We start from the raw sequence: 18,990 nt of genomic DNA on the forward strand, positions 1-18,990 counted from the left end.
TTGTTTTCATCATCATTATCATCTTTATGGTTACATTTTGAGATGAGAGTAAGAAGTCTGATGAAAATCACACAGGGCTAAAGTGCTCCCAATCCAAGGTTAGCCTGATATTGTTTCAGGAATTCAGAAAGAAAAACAAACAAACGAACGAACTAGTGTTAGATGATTACTTTGCTTTTTTCTTCTTCTATATGTTCCCTTATTGCTATGACACAGGTAAATTTTGCTTTTATGCGTGAAGGTACAATTTGAAGTCTATCCTCGTACATAGAAGCCTTCCTGGTGTATCAGTCTTCTACCCTCTCTGGCAGTTGTGCACTTGACTCTTTCTGCTTAGGAATGGGTTAAAAAATGTAACAAAACACAGCTGACATTCTACTTTACCAGGATTCTTTCAACCAATACTAGGAGGGTGGAACAATTCTTTACAGGTCCACGGGACTGAGTTAGGGTGGTAGACATGAGCTCCTGGCTTGATGATGCTGTGTTTGTGCAGGTTATGGACCTTCAAAGAGAAGAATTTTCTGTCCAAAGGCTATTTGCTAGAAAATGGCTACTTGACTGCATGTACATGGAACAAATAGATCCGAACAAGCTATTTAGACTTTGTAGAGAAAAAAAGGGAAAAGAATAAAGTGATCTCTAGTATATAAAATTCATTTAAATCTCTTCAGTGCCTGGTTCAGGTCACTTACTTCTGAGTATTTTCTTTATATTCAACAACTATTTTCCAAGTTTTCTGCCTATAGAGGACTCTGATCTTAGGAAAAATGTACAAAAGCACCCTGTTAGTCTGCAATTTTCTCTCCCATTTCATTTTCAAATCAGCTTGGATATCTTTAAATCATGTCAGCGAAGGGGAGTTGGAGCACACCTGTGTCAACAGGTGTGTCAGAGTGGATGGTGGTGGTTGCTGTTGCTTTAAGACTTATCTGCTCATTTTTGTATAGTCACAAAAAGGCAACATGATAAGTGGAAAGAACCCTGGATTGGAAACTAGGAGTCCTGGAATTTAATTCGATTTGCTAGTGTGGACCTTCACACACTTTATCTTTCTGAGCCTTGGCTTAATTACCTATATAATGAGGGAACCACACTTTATTGATCTATAGCATCCCTTGCAGCTATTAAAAAATCCCAATTCCAGTGAAATATGCCCATTCTTTACAAATGGGCAGTTTTTATCATTATGACCTAAATATATTTTCATACCCATAACTCATTTAACCTTTAAATTGCTAACTTCCAAAATTATAACTCATTTATGTATTCCATGTGTTAGGAGTTAGGATTAGTAGTCAGAAAAAGAAAACTTGCGGTCTGGTTTTGACTCTTCTCTTAACCAGAACTGTAGCCAAAGTAAGCATCTGCACCAGTTTGAGCCTTTTCTTTCTCATCTTTTAAAACAAGAAGTTAGTTTAAAATGATCACCAACGGGTTCCATTTAAAAGTCTTTCATTCTATGGTTGATTATGGAGATTATTAGAGCACATTAGTTCAGAGAATAATGCAACAACTGGAGGCAGTGGTCTTGGTGGGGGAAGTATTTGTATAGGGGTAGAACGTCCAATAGAAGTTAAAAACTTGGATTTAAGTTTCATAGACCTGAGCTCAAATCTAGGCTTTGTCCCTCATTTGTCATTCCTCGTTAGAAAGTTTAGAACTTGTTTAGAATCAAGTTGCTTCAATTTCCTCATCTATAAAATGTTGGAACCAGAGGCAAGGGAGTCCACTTGGAGATTGCTGGAGCATTCCAGGGAGAGCATGCATTTGGTTTGTGATAAAAGGGCTGGAAGGCAATGGATAGATTTCAGATTGAGATATAGGAAGCTTCGGAATTGACAAGATTAGATGTGAAGTGTGAGGGAAAGAAAGAGGAGTGTCAAAGATAACACCTAAGCTTCTGGTTTGAACATCTAGGTGATGCCATCCACTGAGATAAGATACATCAGAAGAGAAGCAGATGATTAGCAGTAAAACACTGAATGAATATTAGTTTCTAGTCCTTACTCTGCAGTGTATAGTGGACCATAGAACAGCATAGGTTTGAACTGTGTGGTTCCACTTATATGGGGAGTTTTTTTTTTTTTTAATACATACTGTAAATGTATTCACATTTTCTTTCCTCTAGCTTACCTTATTGTAAGAATACATTATATAAAACAAGCAACATACCAAATATGTGTTAATTGACTATTTATGTTATCAGTAAGACTTCTGGTCAATTTAACCCTTAAATTGCTAACTTCCAAAATAATTAAATTGCTAACTTTCAAGACTATTAGAAGTTAAATTTGTGGGGAGTCAAAAGTTATATGCAGATTTTTTGACTGTACAGGGGTCGGCACCCCTAACCCCTGTGTTGTTCAAGGGTCAACTGTATTAGGTTTGTAAGCTGCCAATGACTCCACAATCTGTAGCACATGGCTGGAGAGATAATCTTGCATGTGATTCTATTGTTTTGTTCAATTTCTCAATTTGTAAAATGAGTTTTAACCATTTTGTTAGTTTCTGGAACCAAATGATTATAATTGACAAATCCTTAATGATGACTAACGCCGTAAACCTGGGCCAGACTTTATAACTTTCAGCACCTCCACCTCTGGTGCTCATAGCTGGGGCATCTCAACATAATAATGCCATGGTGGATGCCTTCCAGGCCCTCTACTAGGGAACCAGGAATACAGGTCTCAGCTCTACTATTTCATGAGAGAATTCTTTCTCACTCTAGAAGCGTCCTTCCATGTTGCAGGAGCATATGTACTGTACCTCCTTGCTCTGAGACCTAGGGGGAAAAATGTTTTTTCTGACTGAAAATTTGGGGAAGAACAAACTAGGATCGTTTGATTTCTCTCTCTCCCTTCTTCTTTTCGGAAGCAAGCTTCTGGTGGGGAGCAGAGGAGAACTTCTGTTTCTCCACACTGAAGTCTTGCTCAGGGCTCTCTCTTTCCCAGGCTCATGTGGGCAGGGCTGCCATGATGGGGAAAATAAGTGGCCACAAAAGCTACTACCTCTAACCACCTTGATCACTAGCAATGGAGGCAAGTAGACCTTCCATACTCCTCCTTTATTCATTTCTCAATGCGTTCAGAACCAGGATAGTGAAGTAGTAAGCTATTTATTAACTCCACAGAGAGACCAGTATGGGAGAGGTGGCAGTGAACTAGGGTTGAACACTGTTGAGTGCACTAATCTTGGGACAGGATGACACTAGTCAATTGTAAAAGCCAAACACTTGCTTCTCTCCTTGAAAATCTAGGAAGTTTTTTGTACTAGGGTGAATTCACAAATAATGATAAATATATGAAGAGCTCATTTTTTCCAATATTTCCCAAATGACACAGTGGTGTAGGTCTATTTGTTCATGGCTTATTAGAATGAACATTGAAAAATTCATTTGTAATGAATTCTGTATAGGTGAGGCTTAGAAAAATTATTATAAATCATATTGTGGCATGCTTATTGTAGTTAAAATAATAGATGTCCTTGCTCAAAATGTGGTTATAATAAAAATGTGACAATAAAAATGCTGCATGGAAGTCCATTGTTATTCTTTACATGACTTTGAAATAGCTTACAATTGTCAAAAGACTCTTCCGGCTTTTATTACTTCAAAATTCTGAAAATATTAATAAGGGCTTTCTTCTTATATCACCCAAAATAAGACTCTTTCAATTAGAATGAATAGGATAAAAATGACTGTGACCTAGCAAACAGAATATTATTCATTTACTCTTCCTAATATTTGGAGTAATAGTATAAAATAACAAAATTAGAATAAAGAATTCATTACCATGTGTCGGCATTCTACTTGGCTTTAGATATTCTTTTCATCCAAATAATAGCCCTTGGAGGTAAGGATTATTAACCCATTTTATGAATGAAAAGACAGATGTACAGAGGATTAGTAACTTGTCCAAATAAATTCACATAGCCAGCATTTGTTGGAGTCTAGATTTTAACTCATCTTTCTGAAGCCCATGTTCTGAATCTTTCTGTGCTTCCATTGGATTGAATTCTTTCAGAGAAAAATGAATCACTGATAAAGAAAAATACCATTTAAAGGAGTATGCTAGTAGCTTAAAAGGTAAATGTTACATATTTCTGCTATTACAGGGTACCCAAAATGGCACAACATGCAGTGTCATAGTGGATATAAACCTACATTAGGAATCAGGAGATGTGGGCTCAGTTTTGGCCTATGCCACTTACAGATTGTCATTTCCTGTAGGTGACATGCTGACTTCCTGGATCCCTTGACCTATGAATGTAGATAATGATACCTGCCTACCTATCTTTCAGGTTTGATGTAAAGATAAAATGCAGTCACATATATGAGAGCATGTTTAACACCTAAAGTGATTACATTTATTATTTTTATTACTATTATCACATTATATCATGGAAAGAAAGATGACTTTAGAGTTAGACTTGGGTTGGAGTCCCAACTCTGCCACTCACAAGTTCTTTGATTTTGGGGAGAAAATGCTTACATATTCTGAGCTTTGTTTTTGTCCTCTCTGCATGGGAATGATTCAATTATCTCTCAGGGTTAGCGTGCAGTGGTGGACCAATGCGGGTGAGAGCAAAGAATGCAGGCAATAAAAAACAAAGACATTCTCTATAGAGAATTAAGAGACAATGAAAGTGACTAAAAGTTTTTAATTATCATTTACCAGCAATACTAGAAGTACTAAACGACACTCCCTTTTGTTGGGGCAGGCCGGGCCCAATATGCCTCCCCTTCAGATGGCCACTGTCAGTATGATGATCACCTTGAATTATACAAAATCTTTAGCATAGTCTTTGTACTCTGAAGGTACTCATAAAGTTATGGTTCTTGTTCACATTGCAAAGTTATAGTAGAAAATTACAGTAACTAGATTCTTACTATTTCCTCTGAAGAGCCCATAATAGATCATAAACATTAGGATGTATCTTTACTGATTCTGTCGCAAATACAAGAATAAACTAAAGGCTGGCATGGAGAATGGATAGGTGAAACTATGAAAAGCTAGTGAAGGTAGCCAGTTGGTTCCATACTGAGCAGTTATTTTTCTAAAATTTCCTCATCAGGTGATTTTTGAATCAAAGCACTAAAGAATATAGTTAAAATACATATATATTATCTGGGGACAAGAGATGTCTTCAGTCCTAACTGCATTCTATGGTATTGACCTCTACTTCCTCTAAATAAATGGCTATCAAATATAAGGGTGAACTTTAGAAATGCCATCGTCTCATGCCTCCCAGCATCTATGTTGGCTTGGTTAGCTCTGGATCCCAGGGTTGGGGCAGAGTTGAGTTAAAAAGGAGACAGGGGAAAAATGGTTATAAAGAGTGACAATGTGTACCTAATTGGAGGGATAGTTGTGGGAAGGCAGAAGATGAGAGTATTATCTGGTCAGTGGGGCAAGGGGCAGGTTTGAGAGCTGGGGCAGCTTTTCAGAAGAATTTCTCCAGAAATAAGAAAAGAGTCCAGTGTAAGAAGAGTCAAAATAAAATGAATAGGCTGTACTTATTAGACATTTACTATGTACTAGATAGTATCCTCAATATACTGGGCACTAGGGTGAGACAAACCCATAAGTAGATCTGCTTTTAATGCACTCTGAGAACTGAAATTGAGGGGTAACTCATAGAACCTGTAACAAAAGGACAGCTGTCCCTGTGGCTGGTATCCATCTGGAAGAAATTAGTAGCTGTATTATAAGTAAGATACAAGAAACCAGAAGTCCTGCCTGTTGTCCAAAATTTTACTAAGCTTATTTATCTGAAGAGATTTCAGGTCAATAATTTAGCTTTTGTAAACTCCAGGACCTCCTACCATTTAGAAAATAGATTTTGCCTATCAAACAGTGATGTGCAATGCCACTGACCACCTGTGGAGAAGGATTGAGCTAACAGGAGAAACTGCTATCTCATGAGCTAACAGGAGAAACTGCTATCTCCTGTTTACAGTCCAAGATCTAGGTACTCAGGAACAGCTATCTCTTGGCATTTGAATGAAGGAATCAATGAAATGCTAGTAGGAGAAACTGATCAGCACTGGGTTTTTTTGTTTTGTTTTGTTTTGTTTTTTTTAGTGGTACTTATTCTGGGTCTGTTTCATTTTAATAACCTATGCAGCCATTAATTATTTCAGCCATCCTAATCCCGTAATTCCAAACCTGTGTTTTGAAAAGGAAGAGGATTCAGTTTCAATAATGGGTTTCATAGTAGGCAGGCTTAGATGAAGTGACAAAAGTGGTACTAGATATTTCTCAGTATTCATGAGTTTTGTTAGCCAGACCTGGTCCTATAATTTAATCTTGGATACTTCAGCTATTTAATACAATTACATTTAAGTAGAATGAATTGTTTGAACCTGGCAAGAGGAGCAATGGCTAGTTGTTTTAATATAATATAAACACAGTTAATAAAGTGTTGGTAAAACGGTGATTCCAAATGAAACTGACATTAGAATATACTTCCTGATTTGTGACCAACATCATTTGCAAAGTTTGGAGTAATGTTAAGAAGACAGAGTTTACCTGTGAGTTTTTCATGTACTCATTCAGTAAACATTTACTGAGCAATTTTTATAAAGTCAGGCATGTGCTAGGTGCTGCTGGTTAGAACATACTGGATATCTGACTAAACTCATTATAGATTTTCATGTAATTTGTTATGAGGTAATTTTTCAGAATCTTGAGATTCTGTTCATATTCTGTTGTGGTTTGCTCATCACTAGCAAAAAAGCTCACATTTTCATAAAAGCTTTTAAAAAAAATTATCAGTATTTTCTTCTGTTCTAAGTTACACTTTGGGGACAATCAAAAAGGAGCAATGCCAGACTAATTGCGCTAATAATAATAGGTCCCAGGCAGCTGGCTTTGATCTTGGGAACCATCTGCAATGCAGACCACTTTGATGTTCCACACAATGGAAGCATAAATATTTTCTATGTACTCTATGATTGGACTTTCAGAAATCTAATTAAGATGAAGGTCAATTAAAAGAAAATAAAATCTTAACTCCGAAAGTCAGAGAAGGGATGGAAGAGATGGCATGGCTATGTGTACATAAAAGAGTCAACTAACCTAATTATAACTTATATAAACACCCAGAGAAATTGCCTTTCATGTGAAAAAAAAGGTCCTAAAGCATTTTATAACATTGAGATCATTAATGTGTCTTTGAAACACACCCAGTACTGGAAAATAGTAATACTGGCATTTCAAAACTCTATTACTAAAAAAATTGCAGACAGCTACAGGATAAAAGCACTTCAGAGCTCATTAAATGCAGACCCTTGCTTCTTGGGAACGAGTGCCATAAATGTCTAAGGCAGAGTCTTATCTTTTGGATTCTTCTAGGAAGGATGTGAAGGAGATTTCACTGTCTGTTTCAGAGGGCTGCAAGGCTAGAGCAAGGCCCTGGGATACAGTGCAGTCCAGCATAGCTGGGTCACCTTAGTCAAGTTTCCTCAGCAATCTGTGCCTCAGTTCCCAAAGTTTAAAAGTTAGATTAATAATGTTTATCTTACGGGTTTATTGTGAGGATTAAATGACAAATATAAGTTCCTTAATGCAATGCTGCATATAATAGGTACTAACGACTGAAAACTCCCCCTTCTCCTTCTCTTTCTCCTGATAGCCTGAGTTTTAGAATCAAATGGGCCTGAGTCTGAATCTCTTTCATGCTTTTGGTGTCACCCTGGAAAGGCAATTTTACCTTCTTGGGCTTCAGTGTCTCAAACTCTTAAATGGAGTCAATTATATCTACTTAGCCAGAGAATTTTTACAGAATCATTGGCACATAGGTATCTAAAGCATACTTTCAAATATGGGTTGTTTGTAAATGTGTGTCTGTGTGTATGTTAAATGCATAGGAGAGAAGAACTGTCAGGGCATCCCTTTGTCCCTGTCACTAGCCACATTGTGTGATGTGAAAATTTGAATTTAAATGATGTGGAAAGTCACTCCTAACTGAGTAGGGTAAACAAATTCTCTTTATTCCTTTGTTAGGTGACATACATCATATGGATCCACCCCCGCCCTCTGTCTTTTGAACTACATCTAAAGATCTTTTCATCTGAGAAGTTCAAAATATGCCCACTTACCTATGCATCTTAGATAAATTTTGCCCATACTTTGGGACAAATAGATAACCAAAATTAACTTATCAGGTATCCCTATTAGCCCCCAGGGACGCTTGGTATCTGACCACAGTGGCTTGGATTCGTTCCCAAGGCCAATTAGTTAAATAGCAGAGAATAAAATATGATCTTGGGTTATTCCCTCTGACAAACAATGCATTAAGATGAAAATTCCAGTTAAAGCAGATATGAATTGTTGCTTTTTCCAAAGTGGTATGACCTTGGTCTCCACAAGGACAAGAACAGTGATTGCCAGAAATGCTAGTGCTGTCTGATCATGTTTTCTTAATTCTACAGTCTGAATAAAAGACAGAGTGTATTGTTAAATGTATTATGGGTTATATTTAGAGTTGGTAGAGTTGATTTATCAAATTCAAAGGCCAAGTCCTGCCCTTGGATGTGTCGAATGTATAAATGTGCATCCCTGACCAGAGGAACATCTGCTTGAAATGCAATGTTCTTTCGCTAATGGGATCTTTAGAGCTTGCTGGAGGTGGAGGTGGAGGTGGGCCCTGGGCATGCGGAAACCGCTGGCTACTGCCATACTCACAGTTCACAGTGATCTTGACTTGTTTGACATCCGCCGAGGAGACCTCATTGGCAGCTTTGCACTCGTATTTGCCTGACTGCTCTCTGGTGATGCCGAGAATCTCCAGATATTCTTCTTCTCCTTCAAATTCTCTTCCTGAAAAATAGAGGTTTGCATGATTGTTTTTTTAAAGTTTAAAATATGCAGCAGATCATCCATTTTTTCCTTTTTTGAGGCAATAAATCTACGAGGCGCTTCAATAATTTTATAATGTGCTTTGTCTGAAATCGAGTTGCCCAGAAGCAGACCACAAGACCCCAAGACAAAAAGTCATGTGAAAGTGATTAAAGGGGAAATGTTCTCAGGAAAACTGGTAGGAGCGGGAAAATGGAATCTGGCAAGAAAGAAGCCAGGCAAGGGGGCAATGCTAAGTTCCACAGAAGGCAAGCTGGCTCAGTCTCTCAGAGAGCTCTGGGGACAGCGTATGGGAGACCAGGGGACGTACATACAGTTGTAAAGGGCTCAGAGGGGTTATGAGTTGAAGCACTGACATCATTAATCACACCATGCTGCGAAGCACTCTTTCAACCAGAGTTGTTATTAGGAGAACTGGCTTCCTTTTGAGAAACTTTCAGTCTTCTCCCCCAGTGGAATGCTGTTCATAAGGGTCACGTTTGAAGTCCCATCTTGCAGTTATGGTTTCCTTGTTCAGTATGAAATTACATCATTGCTGAGACTTTCAGGCCATGGGCCAGATCCATGAGAATGTGCTGCCGATGGTGCATTTTGTGACATGGAGGTGGCAGTACGGAGTTTAATACCATTGGCTTAAACGGCTGGAATTAGGGGTCTGGAGGCCCTTTCTGTAAGGTTCTATAAAGTTGGATGTTTTCATTTTAGTAAAGAAATCTCAAAACTGGCAGGCTTGTTATATTCCCCTCATGTGGAGTATAAATGATTAAATGACTTTCTTCGCGAAGGGAGCGGGGAGATAGATAACAAAGAGAAAGTGAAGGAGGAAGAAAAAGAAAAGGAGAAAGAGAAGGTGAAGAGGAAAAGAAGTTGAGCAGGAAGAGCTTGTCCAGAAAGGCCTATGGATTTCAACTGTCGCTAAATTGAACCACCCTCACCCTCAAGTTGCAAAACCCTATTGCTACTTGGATTAAGATAAAGCAGCTTGGAGTGTGCTAAAGGACACAGTCCTGCCATCATGAAGAAAACTTGCTCCTGGTCATCCTGCAGTAAATGGTACCAATTAATAACTCTGCTTGAAGGCCACAAGCTGTTTTCCTTTTCTGGGAATTCCCTGATGGCCAAACAGTCAGCCAGCACAGAGACAAATGCACTGCCTAAATATATCAGCTAAGATTGTTAACTAGGCTCCTAATAGACATAGAGCCTCTTTGATAACATTTTGCAACACAACTGTCAGGAATCCTCTAAGCTTCAAGTCTTCTGTCAATGTCACCGTCACTAGTTTTGAGGAAACTGCAATCTCGGTCACAAAATGGCAATAGCTATATAAAATTATTTGATTCTGAAGTCCTGAACATTATCCAGCTCCTGCTTCTACTGAAAATGTTATATAAGTTAATAAGTATATGGCTGCATATTATTTATAAAAGGCTAATTTTTTTTCCTTGTCTGTTTTCTTTTTTCTTCTCCACATTCAAGCAAGAAGTCAGACCTGACTTCCCATGTTACAGAAGTGGGATGTGGAAGGAAAAAATACAGAAATCTCAGAAAGGGTAATAGTCCACTTTATTAGGTTAGCAAGATTTGGGCTTGGAGAAAAAAAGATCCTACATACTTGTATCAATGGACTGAATGTTATACCAACTAACTGATACTAAGAATCTTCTAGCTAAATATAAATACTCTAAAGGAGAACTGACAGTAAGACATAATTATTGATCTTAAGAATAATAATGGATTGAATGAGAAAAGAGTTAAAGGTATTTCAGAATGTTTTAGGATTTCTGCCCTGCCCTGCCCCACACCCATCAACCTTATATTCCCAAGTCTGTATAAAGTTGTTTCAAAAAGAGAGAGGGAGAGAGAGAGAGAGAGAGAGAGAGAGAGAGAGAGAGAGAGCGAGCAAGTATGGTCTTCTTAAAGATGGCTAACAACACAATTCTTTTCAATTCCATAAAATATCTAGAAATGGTAACAATGGATCTCAACCTTACATTTTGAATTTCTAAAAGATATAAAGCAGTTCTAGGAGGGCAAAAAATGATTTTAGCTGCATTATCTAAGGTCCTACCAGTCTGGGAACATGGCAAGATGAAAGTAAACATTAAGATGAACTAGAGAAAATAATATTTATTGGATTTTGGACCCAGTATTCTTACATGCCGATATAAGTATTAATAATCTCATTTTTTTTTTCCTGATGAGCAGCTAATAAAACAGATCCTGATGGAATGAATTTTCAATCCCATATCTCTAGGAAGAATTTCTCCCATTATAACCTGAAGATGAAGGTGGAGGTTTCCCTTAAGTGCCCCACCCATAAGGCAGAAAGATCATTTCTGCTTCCCCTGTGATAACTCTTCTCTATTCTCATGGCTGCTTTCATCTTCAGCAAACAACATACATTGCTGTTTCAGCAGAGTCAGGGAGTCTCAACGTGGAAACCAAATACATGTAGGAGAAACTAGATGATCTCCCCTCATACAACTAGCCTGACGGGAAGTTAAAATACTAAAGAACGTCTCTGAGTCCTCCTTGTCATTCTTCCTTTATCCTTTGGATCTTCAAGTTAAAACTCTTGCACTTCCTGGTGCTTTGTGCTAGATTTTTTTTTTACTTGCTCCCACAGGAGACTTTGCCCACACACATTCTCTTTCCTATTTCGCTGGAGAATTTCTCATTAATCCACAGCTGAGAAGAAGTGGGAGCTTTCCTATTGCTAGAAAGCCAAAGAACCAGATAATAAATTCCTCAGGGATCATGTCTTACTCGCAATATCCCCCTAAACCAGCACAGGGTTTGGCAACATTAGTTACTCCTTTGGTTTGTTGAGGTAACCAAATTGAATTAAGAAACACAAGCAAAAACTAGAGTCAGATTCAACACATCATATAGCTTAAGAGAAGAGAGCTAAGTATTGAAAGGTGGCTAAGTATTTCTGTAAGAGAAGCTGATATAAATCCACTCCCTGTTAGTGATTCTAACAAGAGTACCCTTTTCCTGGGGAAGAAAGGATGTACTTTCTGGCCATGACTTGAGAAGGTGTCTGCTGTGTGGGTTTATTATTTCAGAAAAAGGTGTGGAGACCACAGAGCCCCCAGGGGAAATAGGAACAATGCCCTTCCTTTCATCTGGTCAACTGCGATTTCTTGTTTCAAGGCATAAAATATACTGCATTGGTCTCCAGTCACAAAATTCTAAAATGTACTCAGATTCTTTGGCTTACCCTTTGCCCCAATGTGTCTGTCCCCATCAGGACATGTTTCTCTCATTCTTTCAGTTCACTCTGAGTAGCTGCTCTTAACCCGAGGGTCCTGTCACCATTTTTGTTTACTCTCTTAACCTTAAGAAAACTCTTAGGCCACAATGTGACACTTTAACCTGTTAAGTTCTCTGGTAGAATAAAGCCCCATGGCTACAATTCAGGCCCTTCTCTTGTTCCTATCTATTATTTTTTGCCCTTGTATAAATGTTTACTTGAAATGAAAATTTCAATATTTTGGGATTTTAAACATCTCAACCTATTTCCACAAGTTTGCTCACATGGCTGAGTGTTATATTTGTTCTGGGATCTGGTGTTTAGTTTAAATTTCCCTTTACTTAATGTGCTTTTGTATCTCCTGGCAATATGCAGTTATCAGGCTAAATAACTTCTGGTCCTCCTCAGTGCATGCACCTTTCAAACTCTTGCATATAATTAGCATATCCCCTCTCAGTCACTGTTTACTCAAGTTGTACATATTAGTTCTTGTAATATTTCTTCGTAAATCAAGAAAGAAAGGCCTAAAGCTAATGGTAAGAAGAGCGTTATCTCCTGTGCTTTCTAACATAGAGGCAAATCAGCCAGGAATATTCCAATTAAAGTATGCCAGGTGCTGCCTTCTAAGTATAGTGCCTTCAGAGTACTGACCCTGCATCGTGAAATTTAAAGAGATCATGTCTGAAATGTTGATTTATTTAGATTTCCAAGGTCAACCAGGCATTTGTAAGCAAGCAGCCACTTAAAACTACATGTTTCCATGGCACTTCTCTCTCTCACTTTCTTCTCCCTTTTTCTCCTTCTTCTTCTTCCTCTTCTCCCACCTCATCCATTCTTATTCTCTCTGTCTCTCTGTCTCTCTGTCTCTCTGTCTGTCTGTCTGTCTCTCTCCACACACACACACACACACACACACACACACACGTACATGTACACACACAAATAGCTATTTATTCAAATATAACCTTCCATTCTAACTTTTAGGAACTAGCAAAGAAATTCAAATTCACTAACACCCAAATATTTGCTCACTAAATAGAGCGGCCCTATTTGGATATAACAACCGGCCCCTTATTTGGAATTTAAAAAAAAGCTTACTATATCAATAATCATTATGGTATCTGCCTTTCTTTGCCCTTATTTGAGATAGAGAAAAAAATTTAGTAAACGTTAAATTTGAGTTTTCTTATGACTTTAAAAATGCAGACTTCTAAGGACTGTTATATGTTAAGAAATGGATAAATCACTTTTATTTTCATTATTCTGAGAAGAGTCTTATAACCTCTCTGTAGATCATTCTTTCACAGAAGGGAAGATGTGTATGAAATAGTGTTGACATTCCCTTTATTCACCTACATTTGAATATTTACAAGTGGTGGCTGTAAATACATTAGTTATAAACACAAACACATACAGATTAATGAAAAGCAGAGAAGTTGAACTTGTCTTACAGGGTACGTGTGTGTGTACATGCGTGTTTGTGTGAGTCTCTGGTAGAAAGGGAGAGTGAAGGGTGAGCAAAAAAAAAAAGATTGTGAATCAATGATGCCATTTGAAGTTTCCTGTACTAACTTCAAATGCTATAACAAGTTTCTGTTCTTACAGTTTGTTTCATGTTTTCTTTTTTTTCCCCCCTAAGGACATACTCACCTGTTCCTGTTTTTGTCTCTTTCTCTACTTTTCTTTGCACATCACGTTCTACACAAACATGCTAAAAAAAGGAAGCGAGCAAGAAACACAAGAAATCTAGGAAAAATGCCTGGGATGGGTTTGTTTATATTTCCTGCCATGTCTCTTTCTAGAATCTTTGAAGTTTTCGTTCCTCAGCTTCACATCCCACCCGAGAGATCCTTTAGTGTTTGACAATGTTTCTGCCCAAAGGCCGAAACCATTTCTCATTGCTACCTCTCACCACCCATTAAGGAAGGGGTGAAGAAAAATGATCCATGACTGAAAAAAAGAATGTGTGTGTGGGGGGTAGATAGAGTTGCCAGAAGCAGCAATCATAGGAAATGAGGAGACACAGGAAAGAGCAATGCATTGAAGAGAATGGGGAGGGGGGCAGAGAAGTGGTACAATAGAGATGATTTTAAGGAGGGGTTAGAGGAGTGTAAATAAAAGAAGAGCGTGTTCTCTAGAGAAAGGGGCATTTGACTATTCAGATTTTTGAGCTACATGGAAGGGAAGGGGTTGGTTACTCTGCTGTAGAAATGTTCTGTATTTGAATAGTAAAACACAACAGGGTGTGGATTATGCAAACTGGCCCCATGCCTTCTGCAGCTCCAAAGGGTGTAGTTAGTACCCAAAAACCGGAGGCAAGCACAATGCCAGGAAAGATTCACAACTGGCTTTGGCTCTATGAATGAGCATGGGCCAAATGAAGAATGCTCTGGCATTATTTTTCTTGGCATCCAGAGAGATCCAATTCATTACGGTTTGTAGTTTTTCTTTCACATACAAAAATCAGCTAGCTAACATAGTTTGAGCTCAGCATCCACCCGGAAGTTGCCATCCACGCATCTTTTTCAGTCCTGGGCTGTGACATTCTGTTACTGTACTAACACTTAACCATCACCACCTACTTGGTCTCAGTTTTTAGAAACTATTATGCCCTTTTAAATGCTAGGCTTGAAATCAAGATCCCCCATGTTTAGTTCTCTGAAGAGAAATTGTACTGATAATAGGTTTCAGTCCATTATAGGGACCACATCTGGTTTTGCTCATCAATGTACCCCAGTGTGCAGCATAATGCTGGATGCTGGAGTGTTCACGAAATATTGCAGTGACTGTTGAATGACATACCACTTAATAAACATATTCTAGGCACTGTGCTAGGTGACTCAGATACTATCTTATAAAATTTGCAATATTGTTAAGATCGGTTAGAGATGAAGAAACACAGGAACCCATGTTTAGATAGGACTCTTTAGGAACTTGCCTGAGTTTATAACGTTATTAAGGGAGAGCTGAGGTTTGAACCAGGTCTGTGAACCTTCAGAGCCCATACTCCCAACTAGGTATGACTACTTTTATTATCGGAATTCCAGGAAATGTTAGAGTTGGCTGGATTCTTAGCTCTCAGAATCTGCTCTATTTCTGTTTCTGAGTATAAAATGAGAAGTTGAGGATGGGGCACTTGGGGAATTTCCAAAGCAAAGGAATTCAGTTATAGATAAAGTAAAAAGACAGCCTTCAACTTTTATAAGGTTTGTCCTCTTCACTTAACTTTATTGAGAGAATCAAGTAAAGTAGTAAGTAGAAAAATGTTGGTATTTAAAATTTTAGTACCCACTTACTTATAGACCCCCCCCGCCAAAAAACAAACAAACAAACAAACAAAAACAATATAAAGCTATTGGTGCACATAAATGCCAATAGCCAACAAACAAGCTACAGACACAGTGTAGAATGGACTTATATTAGGAAAGACTTGCTGGGAGAAGTGAGTTTTCAGGAAGTTGAAAAACATAAGGAGAGAGAATAAGAGCTCATAACTCATAAAATGATATGGCAACCCGGTTAGCCTGCCTACTGAAATAGGGTTCTCCATGCAGGAGAAATGAGCAGTGTGATGTGACAGCATGGCATACACTAGGGTGTGAGAGGTGGTATGAAGACTCTGGGTTTTCTGTGTTTGGTATCTCTGTATCTCAATGAAAATACAATGGAGCCTTCCAGCACCCACAAAGTATTGAATAAAATTGGCATTTTATATCATTTTCTTTACTTCTTTTCTTCTTCCTTCCCTCCCTCCTTCCTTCCTTCCTTCCTTCCTTCCTTCCATCCTTCCTTCCTTCCTTCCTTCCTTCCTTCCTTCCTTTCCTTCCTTCCTTCCTTCTTTCCTTCCTTCCTTCCCTTCTTCTCTCCTTCCTTTTCCAAAGAAGACATCGTGTGTAAGCATGGGATACCATGAATATTCTATTTGTTTAAAGTCCTCTCTATCTCAACACCACTAATGCTTGGTGCAAATTTCTTGGCACTGAGTCCTAACATGTACTGTGATAATCCACTCTGTGAACTACTGTGAAAGTGAAGATGATTCTTGACATTGAGAGTGATTCTGAGGCAGAGCCAGGGCTCAATGGGAAAGGGTGGCAGTGTCTGTGAAGGCAGAAAAAGGGAATATGCACCATATACTTGGACCTACACCTGCCCTGAGGTCTTCTGTAGTCCCCTTGAGTTGTCTTAGGTATGAAGAAATGTATTCTAAATGCAGTGTGTAGGTTGAAAGCTAGTGACTTCCTGCATTTGAATGCAGTTGGTATCACTCAGGAAACTGAGAAAGAGGGTTTATTTTGGAGTAGAGATAATGAGCTTGATCCTTGACATAGTTGATATCAGGTTTTCCTAGAACATCCTGGGGGGTACATTCCATAGGCATTCAGAAATATGAGGTACCTAAGAGACTGGGGCTAAATGTGGATTAATTGTGTTACATACACACTGGTGCTAATTCAAACTACTATAGTAGGGACGGCAGAACACCTGCATGATGGAACGTATGTCATAAAGCAAAGAGTCACTGTCTTGCTTCATTTTTATTATTCCAGGAGTGTGGGGAAGAAGAGCAAAGAGGTAAAACTAAAAAAAAAAAAAGCAAAAAAAACCAAACAAACAAACAAAAAAACAAAAAAACAACTTAGAAGAGTCCTTTGGAATAAAATAGAAGTAAAGACTCCTGCAGATGTTGATTATTTTCTAGACTATTTACTAAGAAGCGGGTAAGGCAGAATAAGAATTGCTGACCAGAGAGAGCAACAACCAAGATCTTTCACCATTGTTATCAGAACCGTAGAGGTATTACCCGACCTGTCATTAGAGATTCTTCCATGGCAGAGGATTAAATATCAAGAGATATGAGAACAGCGGTTGCTGTTTTCAAGAGTCACATAAATCAATTGGCATTTTGTAAGTGAATGTGTTAAACTCAGCAGGGCAATTGTGCCCTGGAAGGATTGCTAGGCATAGTTTTGTGGCTGCCACAGAAGCCTTTGAAATGTAATTAAAACAGAGCAGACGATAACCCCATCTGGCCCTCTGCCTGTTCATTACAGGCCCTAATGTTGCAGTGACCTCATTTGGGCTCACCCCAAAATCCCCAGCCTTACTTCTTCAGCTAGTCTTACTGCTGAAGTAGCTGTTCTATCCAATTTAGAAAATTATTCTTGCTTAGAGTCAATACATAAGTAATGAAGAGAAAAGTAGGGATAACGGGTGGCGGTAAGCCAGAAAAGGAAATGGTTTAAGCATGAACTAAAGTGATATTCTTAGAATGTTCCCATTTAATATAAGGTGGGAAGCCTACGGTTGCTCAGGGGTCAACACAAGTAACAAAGGAGTCTGGCAGTTGGCTTCTTGCTCTTAAACCAAAATGTATGAAATAGGCAACACCACCATCAGCATTCAGTTTGGGTTGCAGCCCTCTGCATACCAGCACCCTTCAATACTGGCCCGATTTTTTTGGCCTTTCAGTGTAGCAGATGGATCACAGTGGGAGTGAGGGTTGCAGCTGCAGTGTTGGGAGTACACATCCAGGCAGAGTGAGGGAGACCAGGAGCGAGCTCACGTCTGCTCTTGAAAGCAGTCACTCTCTCAGGCTGGGCCCACGCACTCCTGGAAGGCTGTGAGGCCAGTGGGCCAAAGCTTAATAGGAAAACAGCAGCGATTTGTCTCCACTGCTATTTATGTTTCAAGCGCATGACAGGCTGTCAGTGCAAGTGAGGGTCGCTAAATTTACTGCCTTTCAGATTACTGCCACAGTCTCTGACTTGACAAGTCACTTCATTTAAAAAGCACTGCATGAGGATGTTTCCTCCAATTCTTTTAAAATAAAAACAAAGGGAGAGAAAAAGGCCACCACAGAGGTTTAAATGGTTGAAATGAAGAAGGTCCACGAAGCTGTCTTAGTTTGATGGGAGAGTGCTACTTTCACAAACTCCCCTCTAAAATGTCAGGTGAAGGAAAGGGACACCCCAAAGTTCTTGGTTTGACTGATTTGTGGACTGAATGATATTTTTATGGAGGGGGGGAGATAATACAGTTTTTATACCTGTTGAATTTGAATGCTTAAAGGACATTCAAGTGGAGATTCCTTCTAAACAACTAGACATAAAATTAATTATATTTTCCACTTTATTTCCTTATCTATTAATTTATTATTTGAGGTTTTTATAAACCAAAGAAAATAACTATTGACAAAAAGAATTTAACCATCTAGTGAGTAAAGGGCATAGAGCCAGGGTATCTCAGAATGCTAAACAACATTAACAATTCAAAATATTTTTTAAGTATGAAAAACCCTAAATATTTAAAATATATATGCAAGTCAATTGTGATCTGAACAATAGAGCATGGCTTCCGAATACAATCATAAAGGGTAATTTGACAAATATCAGTTGCTACCATGTACCAGACAATAATTTAAACAGAAAATACAAAAAATAGAGGAAGTAGAAGAAAGCTATAATTCCTAATTCTTATAAAACTTACATTCTCGTCAAGGATAAATATAATATTAAGGATAAATATATTAAACAGCTCTGGAAGGCCTTGACTTGACTTTATGTGAGTGGGAAATGGACTAAGCGATTCGTGCAATATTCTTGAACTTTGTCTAATAGTTTCAATCAATAACTATTAATCATATATCTTCAACGATTTTAAATGCTACCACTATTTACAACTTGGTTTGTTTCTTGGTTCTGCTGTTTCTTGATTCTATTTCTCTTCTTGGTCCAGTCTCTTACTATTTTAATTACATTAGTTTTTCAATACATTTTAATGAAGGATATGAATAATCATTTCTCAAAGTTTTCCTGATTGGTTCCATATATTTTTTTCAGATGAACTTCAGAATTATCTTCTAAA

At 38.3% G+C, this 18,990-nt stretch overlaps 1 protein-coding gene across 2 annotated transcripts in view; it reads right to left on the bottom strand.

Annotated features, from left to right (window-relative positions):
* LSAMP (limbic system associated membrane protein) overlaps positions 1-18,990 on the bottom strand; it is a 570,872-nt gene that overhangs the window by 30,542 nt on the left and 521,340 nt on the right. For both annotated transcript variants that reach the window (XM_006905482.1, XM_006905483.1), the window contains exon 4: positions 8,691-8,825. In XM_006905482.1, the coding sequence (XP_006905544.1) occupies positions 8,691-8,825 (135 nt within the window). The remainder of the gene's footprint in view (positions 1-8,690; positions 8,826-18,990) is intronic.

This window comes from Pteropus alecto, unplaced genomic scaffold (assembly GCF_000325575.1).
Source record: "Pteropus alecto unplaced genomic scaffold, ASM32557v1 scaffold270, whole genome shotgun sequence".
NCBI lineage: Eukaryota > Metazoa > Chordata > Mammalia > Chiroptera > Pteropodidae > Pteropus > Pteropus alecto.